At 32.0% G+C, this 16446-nt stretch overlaps 2 protein-coding genes across 3 annotated transcripts; one reads left to right on the forward strand and one right to left on the reverse strand.

Annotated features, from left to right (window-relative positions):
• Positions 1 to 409: 409 nt before the first annotated feature.
• On the reverse strand, positions 410 to 5543 carry LOC123890520 (oleoyl-acyl carrier protein thioesterase 1, chloroplastic). Its single transcript, XM_045940145.1, has 7 exons — positions 4933 to 5543; positions 3654 to 3787; positions 3466 to 3579; positions 2227 to 2322; positions 1622 to 1709; positions 1407 to 1475; positions 410 to 922 (listed from the first exon to the last, which is right to left on the reverse strand). Exons 1-7 carry the CDS (start codon positions 5260 to 5262, stop codon positions 644 to 646), a joined length of 1110 nt encoding a protein of 369 aa, XP_045796101.1. The 5' UTR covers positions 5263 to 5543; the 3' UTR covers positions 410 to 643.
• A 4902-nt stretch (positions 5544 to 10445) lies between these two features.
• LOC123892529 lies at positions 10446 to 15693 on the forward strand. Of its 2 annotated transcripts, XM_045942338.1 has the most exons (3): positions 10446 to 10995; positions 13695 to 15020; positions 15331 to 15693. In XM_045942338.1, exons 1-3 carry the CDS (start codon positions 10727 to 10729, stop codon positions 15359 to 15361), a joined length of 1626 nt encoding a protein of 541 aa, XP_045798294.1. In that variant the 5' UTR covers positions 10446 to 10726; the 3' UTR covers positions 15362 to 15693. The 2 variants fall into 2 exon arrangements, with proteins under 2 accessions (XP_045798294.1, XP_045798293.1); XM_045942337.1 differs by lacking the exon at positions 15331 to 15693 and having other exon boundaries at positions 10467 to 10995; positions 13695 to 15313.
• Positions 15694 to 16446: the final 753 nt, after the last annotated feature.

Consider the following 16446-nt stretch of genomic DNA (forward strand, 5'->3'; position numbering starts at 1 on the left):
ATATATTTTTGTCAAATTAATTTGTCAAAAAAATATATATTTTTGTCGAATATATATATATATATTTTTTTAGACTTCTACAAAATTTATAAATAAACTCATAACAAAACGCAATAATTTTGCTCATTAAAAAAAGATATAAAATAAATAAATAGGATTCTACCAAAAAAAATTAAATAAATTTTTGGTCTCCTATTTTCAATTTTTTTTTAAGTTTTGGTTCCTCTATTTTAAAAATCAAATATAAAAGAAATTAAAAGGGATTGTACCAAAAAAAAAGGGGGGGGATGTGACAAAAAAAATGGGGTGGTTGCAAATAAATTAAGGGATGTGATTCATTCTACATCTTTCATTGTATTGTCATTCGTAATAACAAGCACTATAGTTTTCTTTTTTATAGAGGAATAGATTAATGAAAACACTTCATCAAAATTAAATGTAAACATTAATTTCAAGTTACACAAGAAACTACTGTTTAAATAACAAAAAAAAAATAACTCAGTTATTCTGTCAAACAAACAAAAAACACATAATTATTACAAATATTCTTTTAATTTTGTTTGAAAAATACTAGTTGAGAAATCTATGCAAACTGATTCAATATATGTAGAAAATCTTTACTCTAGAAATAATTGATAAACTCTTATCTTGGAGCTTTTTTTCTCCATTCTGTTCGCCCTCGGTTTATTTCAAGTCCCTCGGTAGACAATCTAAGTAGATGAAGAAACTGTTGGCATTCTTGTTTGTCATCCTTCGCTTTTGCAGATCCATTTGTACCTTTGAGTTCTGGAATAACCTCAGCTTCCTCAATTGTTTCTACACTTGTTAGTGAATCAACTATGTCGTTTTGTTGGCATTCTCGTCTGTAATCCAAGGTAATACTCTGCAACTCATGGCTATCGATGATTTCTTGAGGCACACTCTGTTAAGGTAAAACAGTTCGTTAGGTATATTCACACCAACAAATGACATATATGAAAGCTTTTGATCTTCTAGTGTAAAAAGTGTCGATAGGAACCAAGATAGTATGCATTATGAAATATGTAGCACCGATACTACAAATTGAAAGTGTGTTTGGTGTCTGACACTTTTTAGTGTCCAACACGACACAACACCGACACATGTACATTTAGTTGCTGTTTTTCAATTATTATCAGTGTCGAGTGTCAGTATCGTGTCTGGTATCCATGTTAGTGCTTCCAGTTGATAAAGATAGTGTAAAGAATATTTATACTGACAGTGGATCAAGAATAAGTCCTATGATTAAAACAATTACTCGTACACATGCATACAGATATGCAAAAGTTAGTGTTGTATGAAATATGTCCTATGGTGTCAGTATATTCTAGACTCATTAAATAGTGAATAGAAAGTATTTCAATAAATTAAAGAGAGAATCTAACAACCTCAAGAACCCATCCAATATAGGTGACATTGTTAACATGCTGATTCATGTCGAGATCGGCTCTTCTAGGCTGCAATATTGAAAAACAAAGTGAGAAGACCAGCCTCTAAAATGTGCTGGATTTGCCAACTTTTTTTTGTCATATGAAATTCCTTATTTCGTTCGTGATAAAATAATAGAAAAAGGAAGAAGATTTGTTGAGTCAAATGATCATACCACAAGACCGAGTCTAGAATTTTGAGCAGGATCTTTCAATTTTGGAATTTTCTTTAAGCAATTACTATCCTCCTCAGGAATCGCCAACCTAAAACCACAGAAATGAATAAAGAAAGACGTTTACATCTACAAGTAAGATAATAATTAGTTACACCTGGATAAATCTTTTGGTGCGTGCAAGAACAAATTATATATTTTATCAATAAGGGTCCATTTGGATTGACTTATTTTTTAGATTATGTAAAACAGCTTATACAGATAAATAAAATTTGATGTATTATTCATAAGCTTTTCAAGGTAGTTTATGAAAAAAAAAACAGTTTATGAAGATACAGTTTTCGTTAGTAAGAACTTATGAATTAACATAACAGTTTACTTATTTGCATAAGCTATTTTTCATAAGTTCAAAAATAAGTAAATCCAAACAGCCCTAAGTGATCCCGTTTGCACCAGTGAGCTCAAGAACATCAAAAAGTATTTTCACACATGCTTTATCAAAAGTCTTGTTGTTACAATAACAATTTTACTATGTAAAGAAAACAAAAAGGAAATGTTGAATATTCCGTAACCATTTGTCAACAAATGGTAAAGAAAAGCACCCCCACCTTAGCTCTCTAGGACAGAAAACCAAATACTCTTCTCGAACTTCATCTGAAACTTTTTGGAGTCTCCGGGTGTCTTGATTCATCATTACCCACTTGCTGAAACAATTACATGTAGATGGTCATCTTGAGAAAGTGTCTAAAACAAAAGATTGCATTCAGCGAGCATTGCATACAACATACTTTACACATATCAAAATTTAAAGATGCCTCAATTTACATGATGGGAAGAAATGTATTGTTCATGCATATTGATTTTCATCAAAGGATCGTTTTTGTCAGCTTTAGATCTTAGGACAAAAGATTAGTCATTGTTGATCTATAACTAGAGATCTTGCAAATAAATACAAGGTAAGACCGTTTATAATGGACTATGGATGGATTAAATCATTCCACGGACCCCACTTTGGGAAGAGCTTCATACCAACGGCCTGTCTGTATTTAGATCTTAAGACAGCAATAATATATTTGAGTTTCGAGTGTTCATACAATTCACAGCATCCTTGTGACTTTTGGGATGTAGTTTAACAATCAGTAATTTGGTCTCCTATCATTTTGCTGCTAAAGAGCAAAGGTTATAGGCTTGATGCTGATGGAGTGATGGTTGGCATTTGGCACCACAAGGAATTATGAGCTTAGATGAGAAGATAAATTTATCAAGAACAAAACTGATTGATAAGTGAAGGAAGAAGCCTTGGCACAGTGTTTGGAGTTGTTGCCGAGTGATTAGTAGGTCACACGTCACAGGTTTGAGTCGTGGAATCCGTCTCTTGAATGCAAGGTAAGACTATACATAATACATCAGCAATAGGTCTGACCTTTCCGCATCGGGAACTCTAAAGCACCGGGTTAAACGGTTTTGAAGATATTTAATTATTGAAAAGTAAAATAATGAAAAGGGCCCTCTTTAAAGCTTGTCAGAAAGCAAAAAGTGATCAGACATCATCCTAACCAATGAAGGGATATCCTACCAATTGTTAACAATTGATACAATCTATAACGCACTCACACAGACACCGGACATGACACCAATAATAATTTTAGAAAACAAAAGTGATAGTATGTAATTACACGTTTTCAATCTAAAGTGTCGCTGCTACATAGATTATAATCATTGAACGCAAAGGTGCCATATCAGAAAAACTTGGCACCCTTTAGTGTAAAATAATATCAATCATCGAATTATTACAACGACAACAAACGTGTACCATGACCATCCGAATTTGAGAGGTAAATTTGTACCTTGTTGCTCTTCCAATGACTTCATTGGTTGCGTAGTCTTTAATTATAAAATCGCGCCTTGTTCCAGCCCGCCCTTCCGCTTGACACCATGTCTCTAATTCAACAACATCACCCCTGTTGGAATCATTTATGTTAGATTTTTCAAATCAGAGTTTATAAAATCGAGTGTTATAAAGAACAAAACATACCAAGCAGGGTATTTGTAGACTTCAATGTGCATGCGAGCAGTCACCCATATGAGATGTAATTTTCTCATGGTAGGGGTTGTTGCAAAACCATCGGTCGAAAATCCAACACTCTGAGCATGATTACATCCAACCTCCTGCAACAAAAAAATTACCAGACATCTAAGATTGAATTTTTGTGGAATACAATAAGCACATATATAGCATTTGGTTTCACCACTTTTTTTTTTCTCTATAGTATGCACCACACATAAAATGCAGATAAATAACCAATGTTTTTAAAACCAGACCAGAGATCAAACGAGTAAGACCTTCGGATCATGTTCAATCAGTTTAACCAGACTGCAATGTAACCGGGATCAAACCAATCGGCAAACTGGCCGGATCCCGATTCAACAGGCCAGTTTGGTTTTTGAAAGTTGAAACATTTCAAGTTTGATATTGACATTTGACATTGATTATATCTTTATATTTATCTAATTAATTAAATTAATATATACAAGGAAATAAAAAAATACTAATCTTTCTTTATATTTAAAAGAATTGAAGAAATAGTTGTGAAAGTTCAGAAGAATCACACAAAGAATAAAGATAAAAGCACAATTTTCCAACATCTTAATCCTCCATGCATGAACCTAAGTGCCAAGAAAATATACACCAACAAAATTGGCAGAAAACAGTAAACAAAACCACAAAACAAAACTACATTATAAAATGAGATTAAATACACTGACGTCTGATGGTATAAAACTTATTAACACACTATGAAGCACGGACACAGACCGGACACCTGACACGATACGGACACGTTGACACCGATCATAATTTGAAAAAATGACATAATTCAATGTAATCATAAGTCTCGGTAGACTGGAACAAGTCTAATCTGAGGAGTGTATGTGCTTCATAGTTTACACATGCATTCAATCAAATCCACTTAATGGTGAGAGTAAGATTCAATTGAATAAACTTGTAAAACAATTCTAGTCAAAATCTTATAGAAAACCAGAGATAATCTCAAAATGCTTAACATTTTAAGCTTCTACTTAAAAAACCAGAAAAACTTCAAATGCCAAACATGTTCATATTTTCCACCTTCCACCAATTGGACGTGAATTCCTATGAACCAGAAACACCCCAGATGCTTAAAACCCCACACCAACCATAATCAATTAAAAAAGTATTAAACTTTCACCTACCCCATCATTAACAATTAAATCAAAATTCAAAATTTCAGATCAAGAAACAAAATTAACAAATTAAGAATGAAAATAACAAAAACCTGTAACAGATTAGCAATGGTTTCAACAGTAGCAGTTTTATTGATTCCAACTTCATAGCTTCTAACAATAAACTTCTCTTTATAAGATAATCCATCTTCAGTTAAACTCCCAAGCCGCAACCGGTCCGCTAAACTCCCAATTTCCGGTTCAACCCGGTTCACCACCGCACCATCTTTAGATGACACTACAGCTTGAACAGAACACACCTTTGTTGATCGGAATCCAGTAACCGAATTCCGGCCGGAGAAAAATGAACTGGGTCGACCCATAAACCCGCATTGAGCCATGAGTTGAACCCGGTCCACCGCATTGCATGAAAGCTTCAACATTTTTTTATTGATAAAAAAAAAATCGAAAAAAAACAAAAAAACGAAATCTGGGTCTTGTGTTAACAAGTGTAAAGGTTTATGGAGAAGATTAAAAATTGAGAATTGAAAATGGGTGGTGATGAATTAATGGGAATGAAGAAGATTGAAGAATGAAGAAGTTGAATTGAAACAAGTTAAGAAATGGGTTCGAATTTAACGATGTTGTTGTTGCGTTTGTGTGTGTTGTGTTGAATTGAATTAGATAGGGATGGGAAAGTAGTGAAAGAAGGAGTGAAAGAAGGAATGTGACAAGTGTGTAAGTGTGGACTTTTTTAATTACTAATTTGCCCTTTTCTCTAAAAACATTTTCACATGTTTCTGATTTTTGGTTTTTTTTTTCGTTATACTCGAGGAAGATTGATAAGAATGGTATTTTATTTTGGAATTATATATTTTGGTAATGTTAAAAAAAGTTAAATGAGTTTATCATTTTTATAAATATTTTGAATTTTGTTTTTAGTTCTTATAAAATATTTTTGGTCCTTAAAATATTTTCTGTTACAATTTTTAGTGTTTTTTTTTAAATTAACTTTTATGTACTTTCACATTTTTTAATATGTTTTATATTCATGTTTATAATATAGTAAAAAATCTCCATAAAAAATAGAGTTTAATTTGTTTGCACTGTCAGTGTAAAACTTTTTTACACATACATCCAATGATGTGTTGTCACATCATTTAATGAATGTGACACATCATGTGTTTTTAAACACAACACATGAGTTGATATATTATTTGACGCATGTATAAAATAATTTTATACTAACAGTGTGTATAAATTAAATTCTAAAAGATATTGGACTGCTGTGTAAAAAAAATTATTGCACTATTATTATTTATTTATTTATCGATAATAAGAGCAAACTAGAGGTGGTACAAGGAAGTGGGGTGATGGCTATTATTATTATTATTATTATTATTATTATTATTATTATTATTATTATTATTATTATTATTATACGGAAAATGCTAACTTGTGCCTCGGACGTTAATTAAGCATATTAATATGAAAGTTTTATTTTGAAATTTATGCATTTTATATTTTATAAATATAAATAAATAAAAAATCTTTTTAGCGTTAACTTTATCTTTAATTTTCTTTTTAGTATGTTTAACAAATGTCTCGGGATCACTGATTAGCGTTATCCTTATTATAATACTTCTTTCAATACTTTTTATTAGGAACACATTGAAAAAATTACAATGACCAAGGAAGCACATTTAACATAGTTATTTTCATTTAATACTCATATAAATTTAAATTTATTTCATGTATACCCTTATTTAATTACTCTTTATTCAACTAACTTACTTATTTTTAAATTCTTTCTCGTAATAAACAAGGGCATAAGTGAAATTGAACATTTAAAACATCTGAAAATTGGTCAAAGTTTCTTATAAAAATGACCAAATTTTTTTTCCATAGTGTTCCTCGTAAAAAAGACCGGAAGAAGTATTAATATTTGTAGTGTTTTGTGTTACTCCCTCCTATTCTATATATAAGAAACATTTCATTTTTGTGTTATTCCCTCCTATTGTAGAATTAATGTATTTAAACTATATTATTATCTAGATATATCAATTTTACAACGAATTTAAAAGTCAATTTTTTTCTTATATATAAGACTAAATGGAATATTTGATTTGATAAATGAATTTCTATATATTATTACAACAAATTGCATTTTTTTTTTTTTGGAAAATGCTAAACAGTGCCCTTGGGGCACTCTTTAAGCATTTTAAATAGTAAGTTTTTGTTAAAATTTTATGGAAATGAGTGAAGTCAACGCATTGGGAATTGAAATGTTTAACATTTTACATAAATTATTTCTTTAAATAGAATGCTTAAAGAATGCCCCGGGGCACTGTTTAGCGAGACCCTTTTTTTTTTTAGTATCATCAAGTCGCCGTTATTGTTTTTCACTCTTATAGTGGAAAAGAAAAAATCACACCAAAACATCTATACAACCACGACGAAATGCCATTGATAGATAATTCAGTTTTTATCAATTGAAATGGAGTACAATTTTGATCATAAATTAAGAGTTAAATGTCTTTATGAACATTTCAAATTTTGTTTTTAATATCTACAAAATATTTTAATAAATTTTGGTCTCTATAAATATCTCAAATATTGTTTTTAGTTAAGGTTTTGACCAAAACATTGGTAAAGTATTACCATGTTTCTTTCGACATAAAAAAAATGTGATGATAAAGTCCGAATCATCTTCTCTAAAATTTGGCCATGTTTCTTTCAAAAGAGGTCATTAAGTGTTTTCTCTAAATTTATGACATGATTAAAAATGTTATTCCTCTCACTTTCTTCGAGAAACAATATTTTTGGGGGCCTCTGTTGACACCAAAATTATAATATTGGTAATATTCATTTCGACTTGGTGTTATAATTTGAATAGAAGAAAAACTCATTTCGATTAGGCATGGAATGTGATTTGTCGAAGTTAGCCATATTAAGTGGAATTCGACTAAACTATTTTGTTGTCGAAGGCTTCATTTTCAACAAGAAGTGACATATGTTTTAAGACATCGGAAGAAGTCATTCAAAGAGTAGAATATTGACATATGATTCTTTGATCAAGCAAACAACTCCTACGAAGAAGTTATCGGAAGTTATTCAAAGGAACATGTGTCAATCAATCTTAGATATAGGAAGTTATTAAATATAAGACACTTTTCAAAATCTAAGATGTAGAAAGTTATTTTCTATTTTTTATAAATAGTTGTAATTTCTATGTACAAAGGGTTGGATCTTATTTTCTAAAAACTCTGCAATGCCAGGCCACGGAGCAAACGGGTTCATGGAGTGCATAGGAATGGATTCCAACCACCCTTTACATTTCATGCAATTTAATATATTGCTTTGTTCTTGCTTTATTTTCATTTTTCTTTTGCAATTATGCATTCCTTTTCATCTTCTTTATTTTCTTTCTTTTCAATACTCACTTGAGTATTTTTTCTATTATGTTGTCGTGAGACAACTTGTTATTAAAAGTTGTTGGATGCGATTCTAACACTAAAAAGAACAATGATTTTGTTCTTAAAGACGCATGAATTACATCATAAATTCCGAGACTTGAACGAACACTTCAAAAAAAGGATTATTATCGGATCCTGCAGTTAGCGAATGACTTTTATCCGGGTCTTACAGTAACAATGGATAATTATGTTTACGCTACCAAAAATCGGTGTAAACAAATGGACAATGAGTTATGAAGAAGATTAAGATGAAAAAAATAAGAATTTTCAGGGATAAATTGGAAGAACATAATAAGTTGTGAATCAAATGAATCACTCGATGTTTAGTTAAATTTTTTATAGGTTATTACTTCTTTTATTATAGTTTGAGAAATTAAATTTATTTAAGGGTCTTGCTAACGAGTGCCCCCGGGGCACTCTTTAAGCATTCTATTTAAAGAAATTTTTTATTTAAAAAGTTAAACACTACAATTTCCAATGCGTTGACTTTACGCATTCCGATAAAATTTCTATAAAAAGTTTACTATTTATGGGCTTAAAGAGTGCCCCGGGGGCACTATTTAGCATTTGCCTTTATTTAATATTATGTCATGAGACTATTCCTTTTGAAGAACAACTAACCTATTTAACCTTTTGTTTGAATTTATAGGTAACTTGTTCCATTTTATTTCTTTATCGTGCATTTTCAAGTTGTCTTGGAAAAACTCAAATTGTGTTTGTTTTGTATTTATTTTAATTTAATCTCTTCTCTATTCATCATTCATTGTTGTTGATAATACTCTTTGAAAAGTATATAACATGGATTTAAGCTGTTGATTTTTCTTCATATCATGTTTGTCTATTAATTATTTGTATATTCATAATTGGTTTCTTTTATGCTATTATTTGTTCATGTCAGTATATTGGATATATTATATGTAGGTCTATATATATATATATATATTATTCAATCAAATAAAAAATGTGTTGCTACCACAAAATCCCCAATATTCATCCGTGTAATACCCGTGCATCACATAGTGAAATATCTAGTTGATGATAACAAATTGCATTTTTTTGTAGTATCATTAAGTTGCAATTATATGTAGACTATTATTTTAAGCTATACAATTTTATAACTGATCAACTTTGTGCTTATGAATAACACTGTGCCATCACCCTTCCTCCCCCTCCTCCCTAACCGACCACCACCACCGCAGTTCACCCTTGCAACACAACCGTCGTCTCTCCAACCGGTTGTACCTCCTCTCACTCCAAACGTGTCGCAATGTAGTTGTGCCTTGTGGTGGTGTGATCGATTCCCTTTGCATTCGCGAAGCCACCAATTGACGTCGACAGATTTGGATCGATCCACCATCATTAGTTTTAAGGGGGAGTCCTCATGGCTCAAGACTCACGTTCTGAGATTTTGCGATCTGAGATCTCATTATATGCAATTTCACGATCTTCTGGTTCGGCAATTCTAGGTGAGACTGATGTGATCTATTGTCCTGCGACTACTAGTTATTGAGTGCAGAGATGAGTTTGTTGATCGATGAAGCGCGGTCGAAATAGTTGATCGTTGCTTCATGATTTGTTGCGAGGAACAACCATTATTGTCACATTGGCATTTTTTCTGTCACTTGGTTAAAAAAATAGGGTGTGGGACCAAAAGTGCAAAAAAAATCAAAATAGGGGGCAAGAACTTTAATTTTAAAATAGGAGGACCAAAATCATGGATCTTGTAAAATAGGGGGACTAAAAATGCAATTAAATCTAGATTTTTATCATTTGCTAACTCACCTTGTTTCACTATTGGTGACCGCTCATAACGAAGTTACAACGGTGCTCATTTGAAGGTGTCACTTTTTTGCTGGAAACTTACTATTAAATAACTATTTAATCAATCTGATCCCTATAATAAGCCCAAAAAAATATAAATTTGATAATAATTGTACACACATAGTGTGTATGGAGTATATAATAAGACCTGGTTGATTAAATAAAAATAAAATTTTCATAACCAGAAATTTTTTTTAAAAATAAATAAATAGAAAATAGATAAGTCACTCGTATACAGTAGTCTACTTCTACTGTACTGTGTATGTGTGTACAGTACATTGTACACATATAGTATGTTGAAATTTTATCTTTGCCGTAATAATCTTCTTATGAAAAAATAAATCTTATTTTTTTGGTGGATCTTATGAAAACCTTATGAAGCTATATTCTCATTCCATCACATTCCATTTATATCATCATTAGCAACAAATCTAGTTAGCATCATTTTCAATGTCTTCAACAATATCCTAAGTTGTAACAACAAAGAAAAAACAAACTCTTCAATTTCTTCCACATTATCTCTCTCTTAAAACTAAGAAACTATGCTACATTGATTAGATCCAAGCTTTTGAAGAAACCCATTACTCATTCTAACCCCAAAAAAAGTATCATGGGTGGTAGTACTATTAGAGAATCATGGTGTTTTTGTAAAGGGGTAAGTAAGTCTGAGAGAATGAAAGGTGCAATTTTTTCAGGAAAAAATCAAGCTATGGCTACAGTTAGTAACACCAATGTTGTTAATGGTGTTTCTGGAACTGGGTTTTTAATTCATAGGAATCTTCTTTTGACAACTCATGCTAATCTTCCTTCTGTTGTTGCTGCTGGTAACTCTGAGATCCGGTTGCATAATGGTGTTGCTGCTACTCTTGTTCCTCAAAGGTACAACCCCATTTGTGTTTGGTTGTTTTGTTTTAGTTGTTGAAATTTGTGTCATTTGTTTGTTAAAAAAGTGGTGAAAATGTTATTATGGATTTTTTATATTTTAAAAAATGAAAATGGGTGTTTTTTATTGTTTGGATTTGATACTTTTTTAGGAGGGTGGGTAGGATTTAGGAGAGGTAGCTTAGTGGAGGATTAGACCCTAATTGAGGTAGAAGTTTGTTGACTTTTGGGTTTAATTTTGTTTTTAGAATTTGGTAAGGTATGTAGTTAATTTGGCAAAGTTGGAGTGAAATTTATTTCTAAATGTTTGGAAGTTGAACCAATGTTTTAGAAACCGGACCAAACATAGGATAAGGGGGCCCCGGTAATCCAGAGTTCGGCCGCGAGAAAAGTAAAGTTTGGCCGAGAATTGTTCCTACCAGGAATCGAACTTAGGTTCTCCTGACTGGTTCGTTCTAGGGAGAGCTCATTAACCACTTGAGTCCAATGTCATGGTTAACTGGCGAGACTTTTGAGTCATGGTTCAATTGCTTTAAACTGCTTGAACTGGAATGAAACTGTAGTTGAACCGCTGATATAACCAAACTGTAGACAGTTTTGTTTCACAGTTCAACCGTCTAGTTTGGTTTTAAGACATTGATTGGAACACTTTAACATTAGAGTTTTAGGGATTTGTTTGAAATGTAATTGTTATCACATCTTAGGTTTGTTTATAAAGTGTCTTTGAATGTACAATATCCTTCTTGCTAGCTTTATCACTGTACAATGTTGTTAATGGTGTTTCAATTGGTGCTTTACTCTTCCTTTGTTGACTTTCTGTATGCCTGCACTTCAGGTAAGTTTGAAATTGTTTGCTGCTTATTTCTTTTTATAGTTCGTGTCATGTGTTGTGTTTGTGCCTAATACTAGTTCACTTTATCTAGAATATTTATGTAGAATAGGAAATGTAGTTGCTAAATTAATTTATTACATATTTGCATACACAAAAGGTAATTTCTATATGTAAACAAGTGGCATGTCATGTCATCCATTTTATTTGTTAAGTTATACTACTCCTTTCGGTCTTAAATATAAACAAAAAGTCAAATGTATTTGGTGTAATTCGGACTAAATACATTTAAGTTTTTGTTTATATTTAAGACCGGAATATTACTTTTTTGTTGCATATTACATTCATCCCTCAACTATGCAGTTTTCACTTTTCATTACTTGCTGTTGCTGGCATGCCCTCACCAACTCGTCCTACTAGAAAATAGATTACCTATAATAGAACAACCAACCAACCAACCAACTGTAGAAGTATGGAATGTTTAATTTCATTTTGAAACTTCAATTTGTTCATCGTCAAACTAGCTTGTTTTAGCAGACCAAAATAGTAATTAAGATTACTGTAGATATTTCTTTGTTTGAATTGAAGTTGATAGTGTAATAATTAACAATGATTGCAATATGTTGTTGCCAATTGCTATGATCGGTGTTGTCAATCTCAGATCGTGAGAAGTAGTGGTTTGTTCAAATTTCGTTACGCTACATTTCTTTAATAGCGTTATAATTGTGGTCCACATCAATATTTAATAATTAACAATGATTTTTATGTTTTTGCACTTTATCAATTTAATATTCTAATTCTTAATAATTTGATAGACTTCTTGCATATTGGTAGAGTTCTCTGTCTAAGAAATGTTCAAAAAGAAGAATAGACATAGAACACGATTCTCCTTTGGATGATCTGATATGCTTATAAAGTTCACCTAAGAAAAAGCTTGAGCTCAATGATTGAACTGCCATGCATTTTACTAATCTTCCTTGAAGTTTGAACAAAAAATATATAGTTACATAATAAGTACCTCTAGTACAAAAGAATGTTTTGGTATGTACAATTTTCATGATATTCAATATGCAAAAAAAATGTTCTTCAGTTAGAGTACTTCATATTTGGCCAAATGTATACAGTATTAGCATCTCAAATGAGACCTAACAATCTGCAACTTCAGTGAACACTTACGAAGTTATGACGAGTAGTATGTTTGAAGTTCCTACTTCCTAGGATTCTTTTTTATATACATACTGCATTATTCACTTTTGTAGACAAGAAGCGCCACTTGTCTTTATTTGATTATTATGCTTTTCATACAACTTTTCAGAACTTGTCATTTTATGGTTGTGTTTAACTGTTGTTTAGGTCGGTTTAATTCATATTTCTGTAACATCTATTTGGACTACACTATGCTCTGCATACATTAAGGGTTAAATATGTTTTAGTCTTTATAAAGTTATGACTTTTTAAGTTGTCTTCACATAAATTTTGTCCAACTTTAGTCCCTATTTTAAACACTTAATACAAAAATTGAACGTGTTTTTAGTTCCTGCATTTGGTCCCTCATAAATGTAAGTTAAGGACTAAAATTGGAAAAATTTTATTTATGGATTAAACATAAAAATTTGTGAATTTTAAAGGGACTAAAAACATATTTTTACCCTTTTAATTGACTTAATTTACATCATCGTCTCACTTTTGTCATACATGCTATTTCTTTAAAACAAGTTATGCGGATTTTGGGTTTGAAATTGGAGCTTTTTGACTCGTGAGCATGACTGCTTAGCGTCTTCGATGGATATACAATGAGATTAGAGAGCTATGCTTAAGTTTACCGTTTTCTCATTTTCTTTTCTATTTTTTTTTAACTTGGTTTCAGGTTCTTCATTACAAGTTCTGTATTAGATCTTACAATTGTGGGTTTAGACGACGCGGATGGAGAGTCAAATGCCCAGGGTCAAAACCCTCACTACTTGAAGACTTGTTGTAAAACCAATCTTGATCTAGGAAGTGTAGTGTACCTTTTAGGCTACACAAAGAAACAAGAGCTAACTGTTGGTGAAGGAAAGGTCGTCATAGCGACTGACAATCTCATAAAACTGTCAACTGATGGGATTATATGGAGTCCTGGTTCTGCAGGGTTTGATGTGTATGGAAATCTAGCTTTTATGATATGTGATCCTATGAAATTATCCACATCACCGAATACGCCTTCAACTTCTTCATCCTCTTCTTCGTCGTGGAAGAAGGATATCCCAATGCAATTTGGAATACCAATTCCGGTCATATGTGATTGGTTAAACCAGCATTGGGAAGGCAACCTTGATGAGCTTAACAAGCCGAAATTACCGCTCATGCGGTTGATGTCTAATGGCCCTAGGAGCGAACATTCATGTGCTTCATTCACTTTGCGGCAAGTTTTCAAGTCGACAGATGCTGATAACGAGGGCACTTCATCTTCATCAAACAACAATGTTCCAAAAACAAGAGGTCAGGGACAAAGCTCGGCTGCTGCTGCCAACACTGCCGAAGAAGAAAGCTTGATTACTAACCCTAATGCTGCACATACACAAGGAATTCCCACTCCAGAAATATATGAATCGCCTAGAGTAACTTCTGTGCCACTAAGAAGGAAAGAAAATTCACCGATACAACTTTTGGACATCAATTTTCCTCCAAGGGTCACCAAACCTGCAGTTTTCTCACAATCATCGAAGGAACCTCATCCGAAATCTGCTGAACCACTGCACGAAAACCAGCCAAAAGGAGAACAAAACCAAGACAGAATGGCAGCAAAAACTCCTATTGCAGAAGTTTCCTCAACAGGTTCTGTTAACGGAGCTCAAAGCGTAGTTCAATCTAGTTCATCTCCCGTGGAAGCGTCACAAATGCACGACGGATACAGCAGCGAAGGAGAAACTATGTACTCTGCGGAAACCGCAGAAAGTCGCAACTATACAAGTCCAAGAGAGTTGAAGTTTCAACAAGTCGGAAGGAGTCAGAGTTGTGTCAGTCACAATAGATGGGGTGCTGCAAAGAGGAGTCAAGTTGCTCGCGGAATGATGGTTGAAAATCAAAGGAGTTTCATGAATGTTAAGAAGATGTATTCACAAGGAGCAACTTCTCAGAGAAGTAACGAGTATTTCAGCCCAACTGTGTCGTCGATCATGAAACGTAACGGCTCAGAGCAACCAACAAGATCCAGGCAAACTGCTTTTCATTCTCCTTCACCAAGATGGATGTTTTAATTGATACTTTATAATTAGAAATTTATATTTATTTTCTACTCCATAGAGTTATAAAACTAAAATTAAATAGAAGAGTATAGTGTCTTTATATGTTTATTATTTTTTCTTCTTCCTTATTTATATGCTTTTTATTTTTTATGGAACACATGCATAGATCTATTGTGGTGAATAAGAAATTTAAGGCAAAATGTATATTTCTTTTAAATCCTAATATGTGATACTAATGCTAATGCTAATAATAAATATATGATTTGTTTATTCTAACAGGTATCAATTTCTCAAAGTCATCCCACCATAATTTTTTTGGCAAGGAGTTGATTACTAGAATGGAAAGCCTATAATCCAAAAATATGGGAGCTTACATGGTCAAATTGAAGTGTTTCTGTACAATTACTTAACTAAAAATATGGCAGCTTCTATGGTAGTACATTGTCAAATTGAGATGTTCCTAGAATTAACAAGTATTTTTTGTTAATTAAAGAGTTATTTGTAAATTTTTGTACTTCAAAAAAATATTTCGTAGATATCTAGCCAACACTATAGGTGAATGATATTTAATTATAATTTTTCAAATGATATTAAATAATTTATACTAAATAGCAACTCTTCCAAAAAAAGAAGAAAAAAAAACTTATTGATTTAGAGATCAAATATACCGGTTACAAATTAAATTTTTCTTAGAAATTCTCCAAAAATATTGTTTATTCATATCTTTGTGTACTTCACTGATGATTATCCGATGCATGTGTTTGTAATGTATTTTTGTTTTAAAAAAACACTACTAGGAGATATCTCTCGATAAAATTTATACTATCGAAAAATATCTTTGGTGACCGGAGAGGGCATGAGGGAAATTCTGATCGATTTAGAAGGCAAATAGCGACCATCTAAACTCTAAAAATCATGGTTAATGCCATGTTGAGTTTGGTCATTTGGTTGACAAATTGCATAACTCATTAACCACCTAGAGGACATGAGTATCAATTGATGTTGAATTAGTTGTTTGAATCATGTTAAACCCACGTAAATTTAATATTAAAGTTTTAACTCTAAATATTTGTTGGTTATTTGATTTATAGATAGTTTTATAAGTCACTTTCTATATAATTTGTTAGTTGCTTGATTTATTGCGGTACATTTTTATTTTGAACAATTCTTTTGCATGAATAGTAGTTTAAGATTAAGAGTGTCGCACAACAAGACAAGTTATGTTCCCAAGCCGGAAACAAGTAGCAGCAGACATGCATTCTTGGTGGCAGTGTGATAACAACAAAACCACGGAAATGGATCCCACTAGTTATGCAGTCATAAATGTTTTCAGCCGTTTGATTAAGATCATACTACCAAAAAGAGAAAATTTTAATTTTTATTCAATAACTTAAA

Source organism: Trifolium pratense, linkage group LG6 (genome assembly GCF_020283565.1).
Source record: "Trifolium pratense cultivar HEN17-A07 linkage group LG6, ARS_RC_1.1, whole genome shotgun sequence".
Lineage (NCBI taxonomy): Eukaryota > Viridiplantae > Streptophyta > Magnoliopsida > Fabales > Fabaceae > Trifolium > Trifolium pratense.

Coding starts and splice junctions, on each gene's coding strand:
- LOC123892529 (XM_045942337.1), top strand. CDS start 10,727: ATGGGTGGTAGTACTATTAGAGAATCATGGTGTTTTTGTAAAGGGGTA. Junction 10,996..13,694: donor GCTACTCTTGTTCCTCAAAG/GTACAACCCCAT, acceptor ACTTGGTTTCAG/GTTCTTCATTACAAGTTCTG.
- LOC123890520 (XM_045940145.1), bottom strand. CDS start 5,262: ATGTTGAAGCTTTCATGCAATGCGGTGGACCGGGTTCAACTCATGGCT. Junction 3,580..3,653: donor GTCTACAAATACCCTGCTTG/GTATGTTTTGTT, acceptor TGATTCCAACAG/GGGTGATGTTGTTGAATTAG. Junction 1,476..1,621: donor ATTCTAGACTCGGTCTTGTG/GTATGATCATTT, acceptor TCAATATTGCAG/CCTAGAAGAGCCGATCTCGA.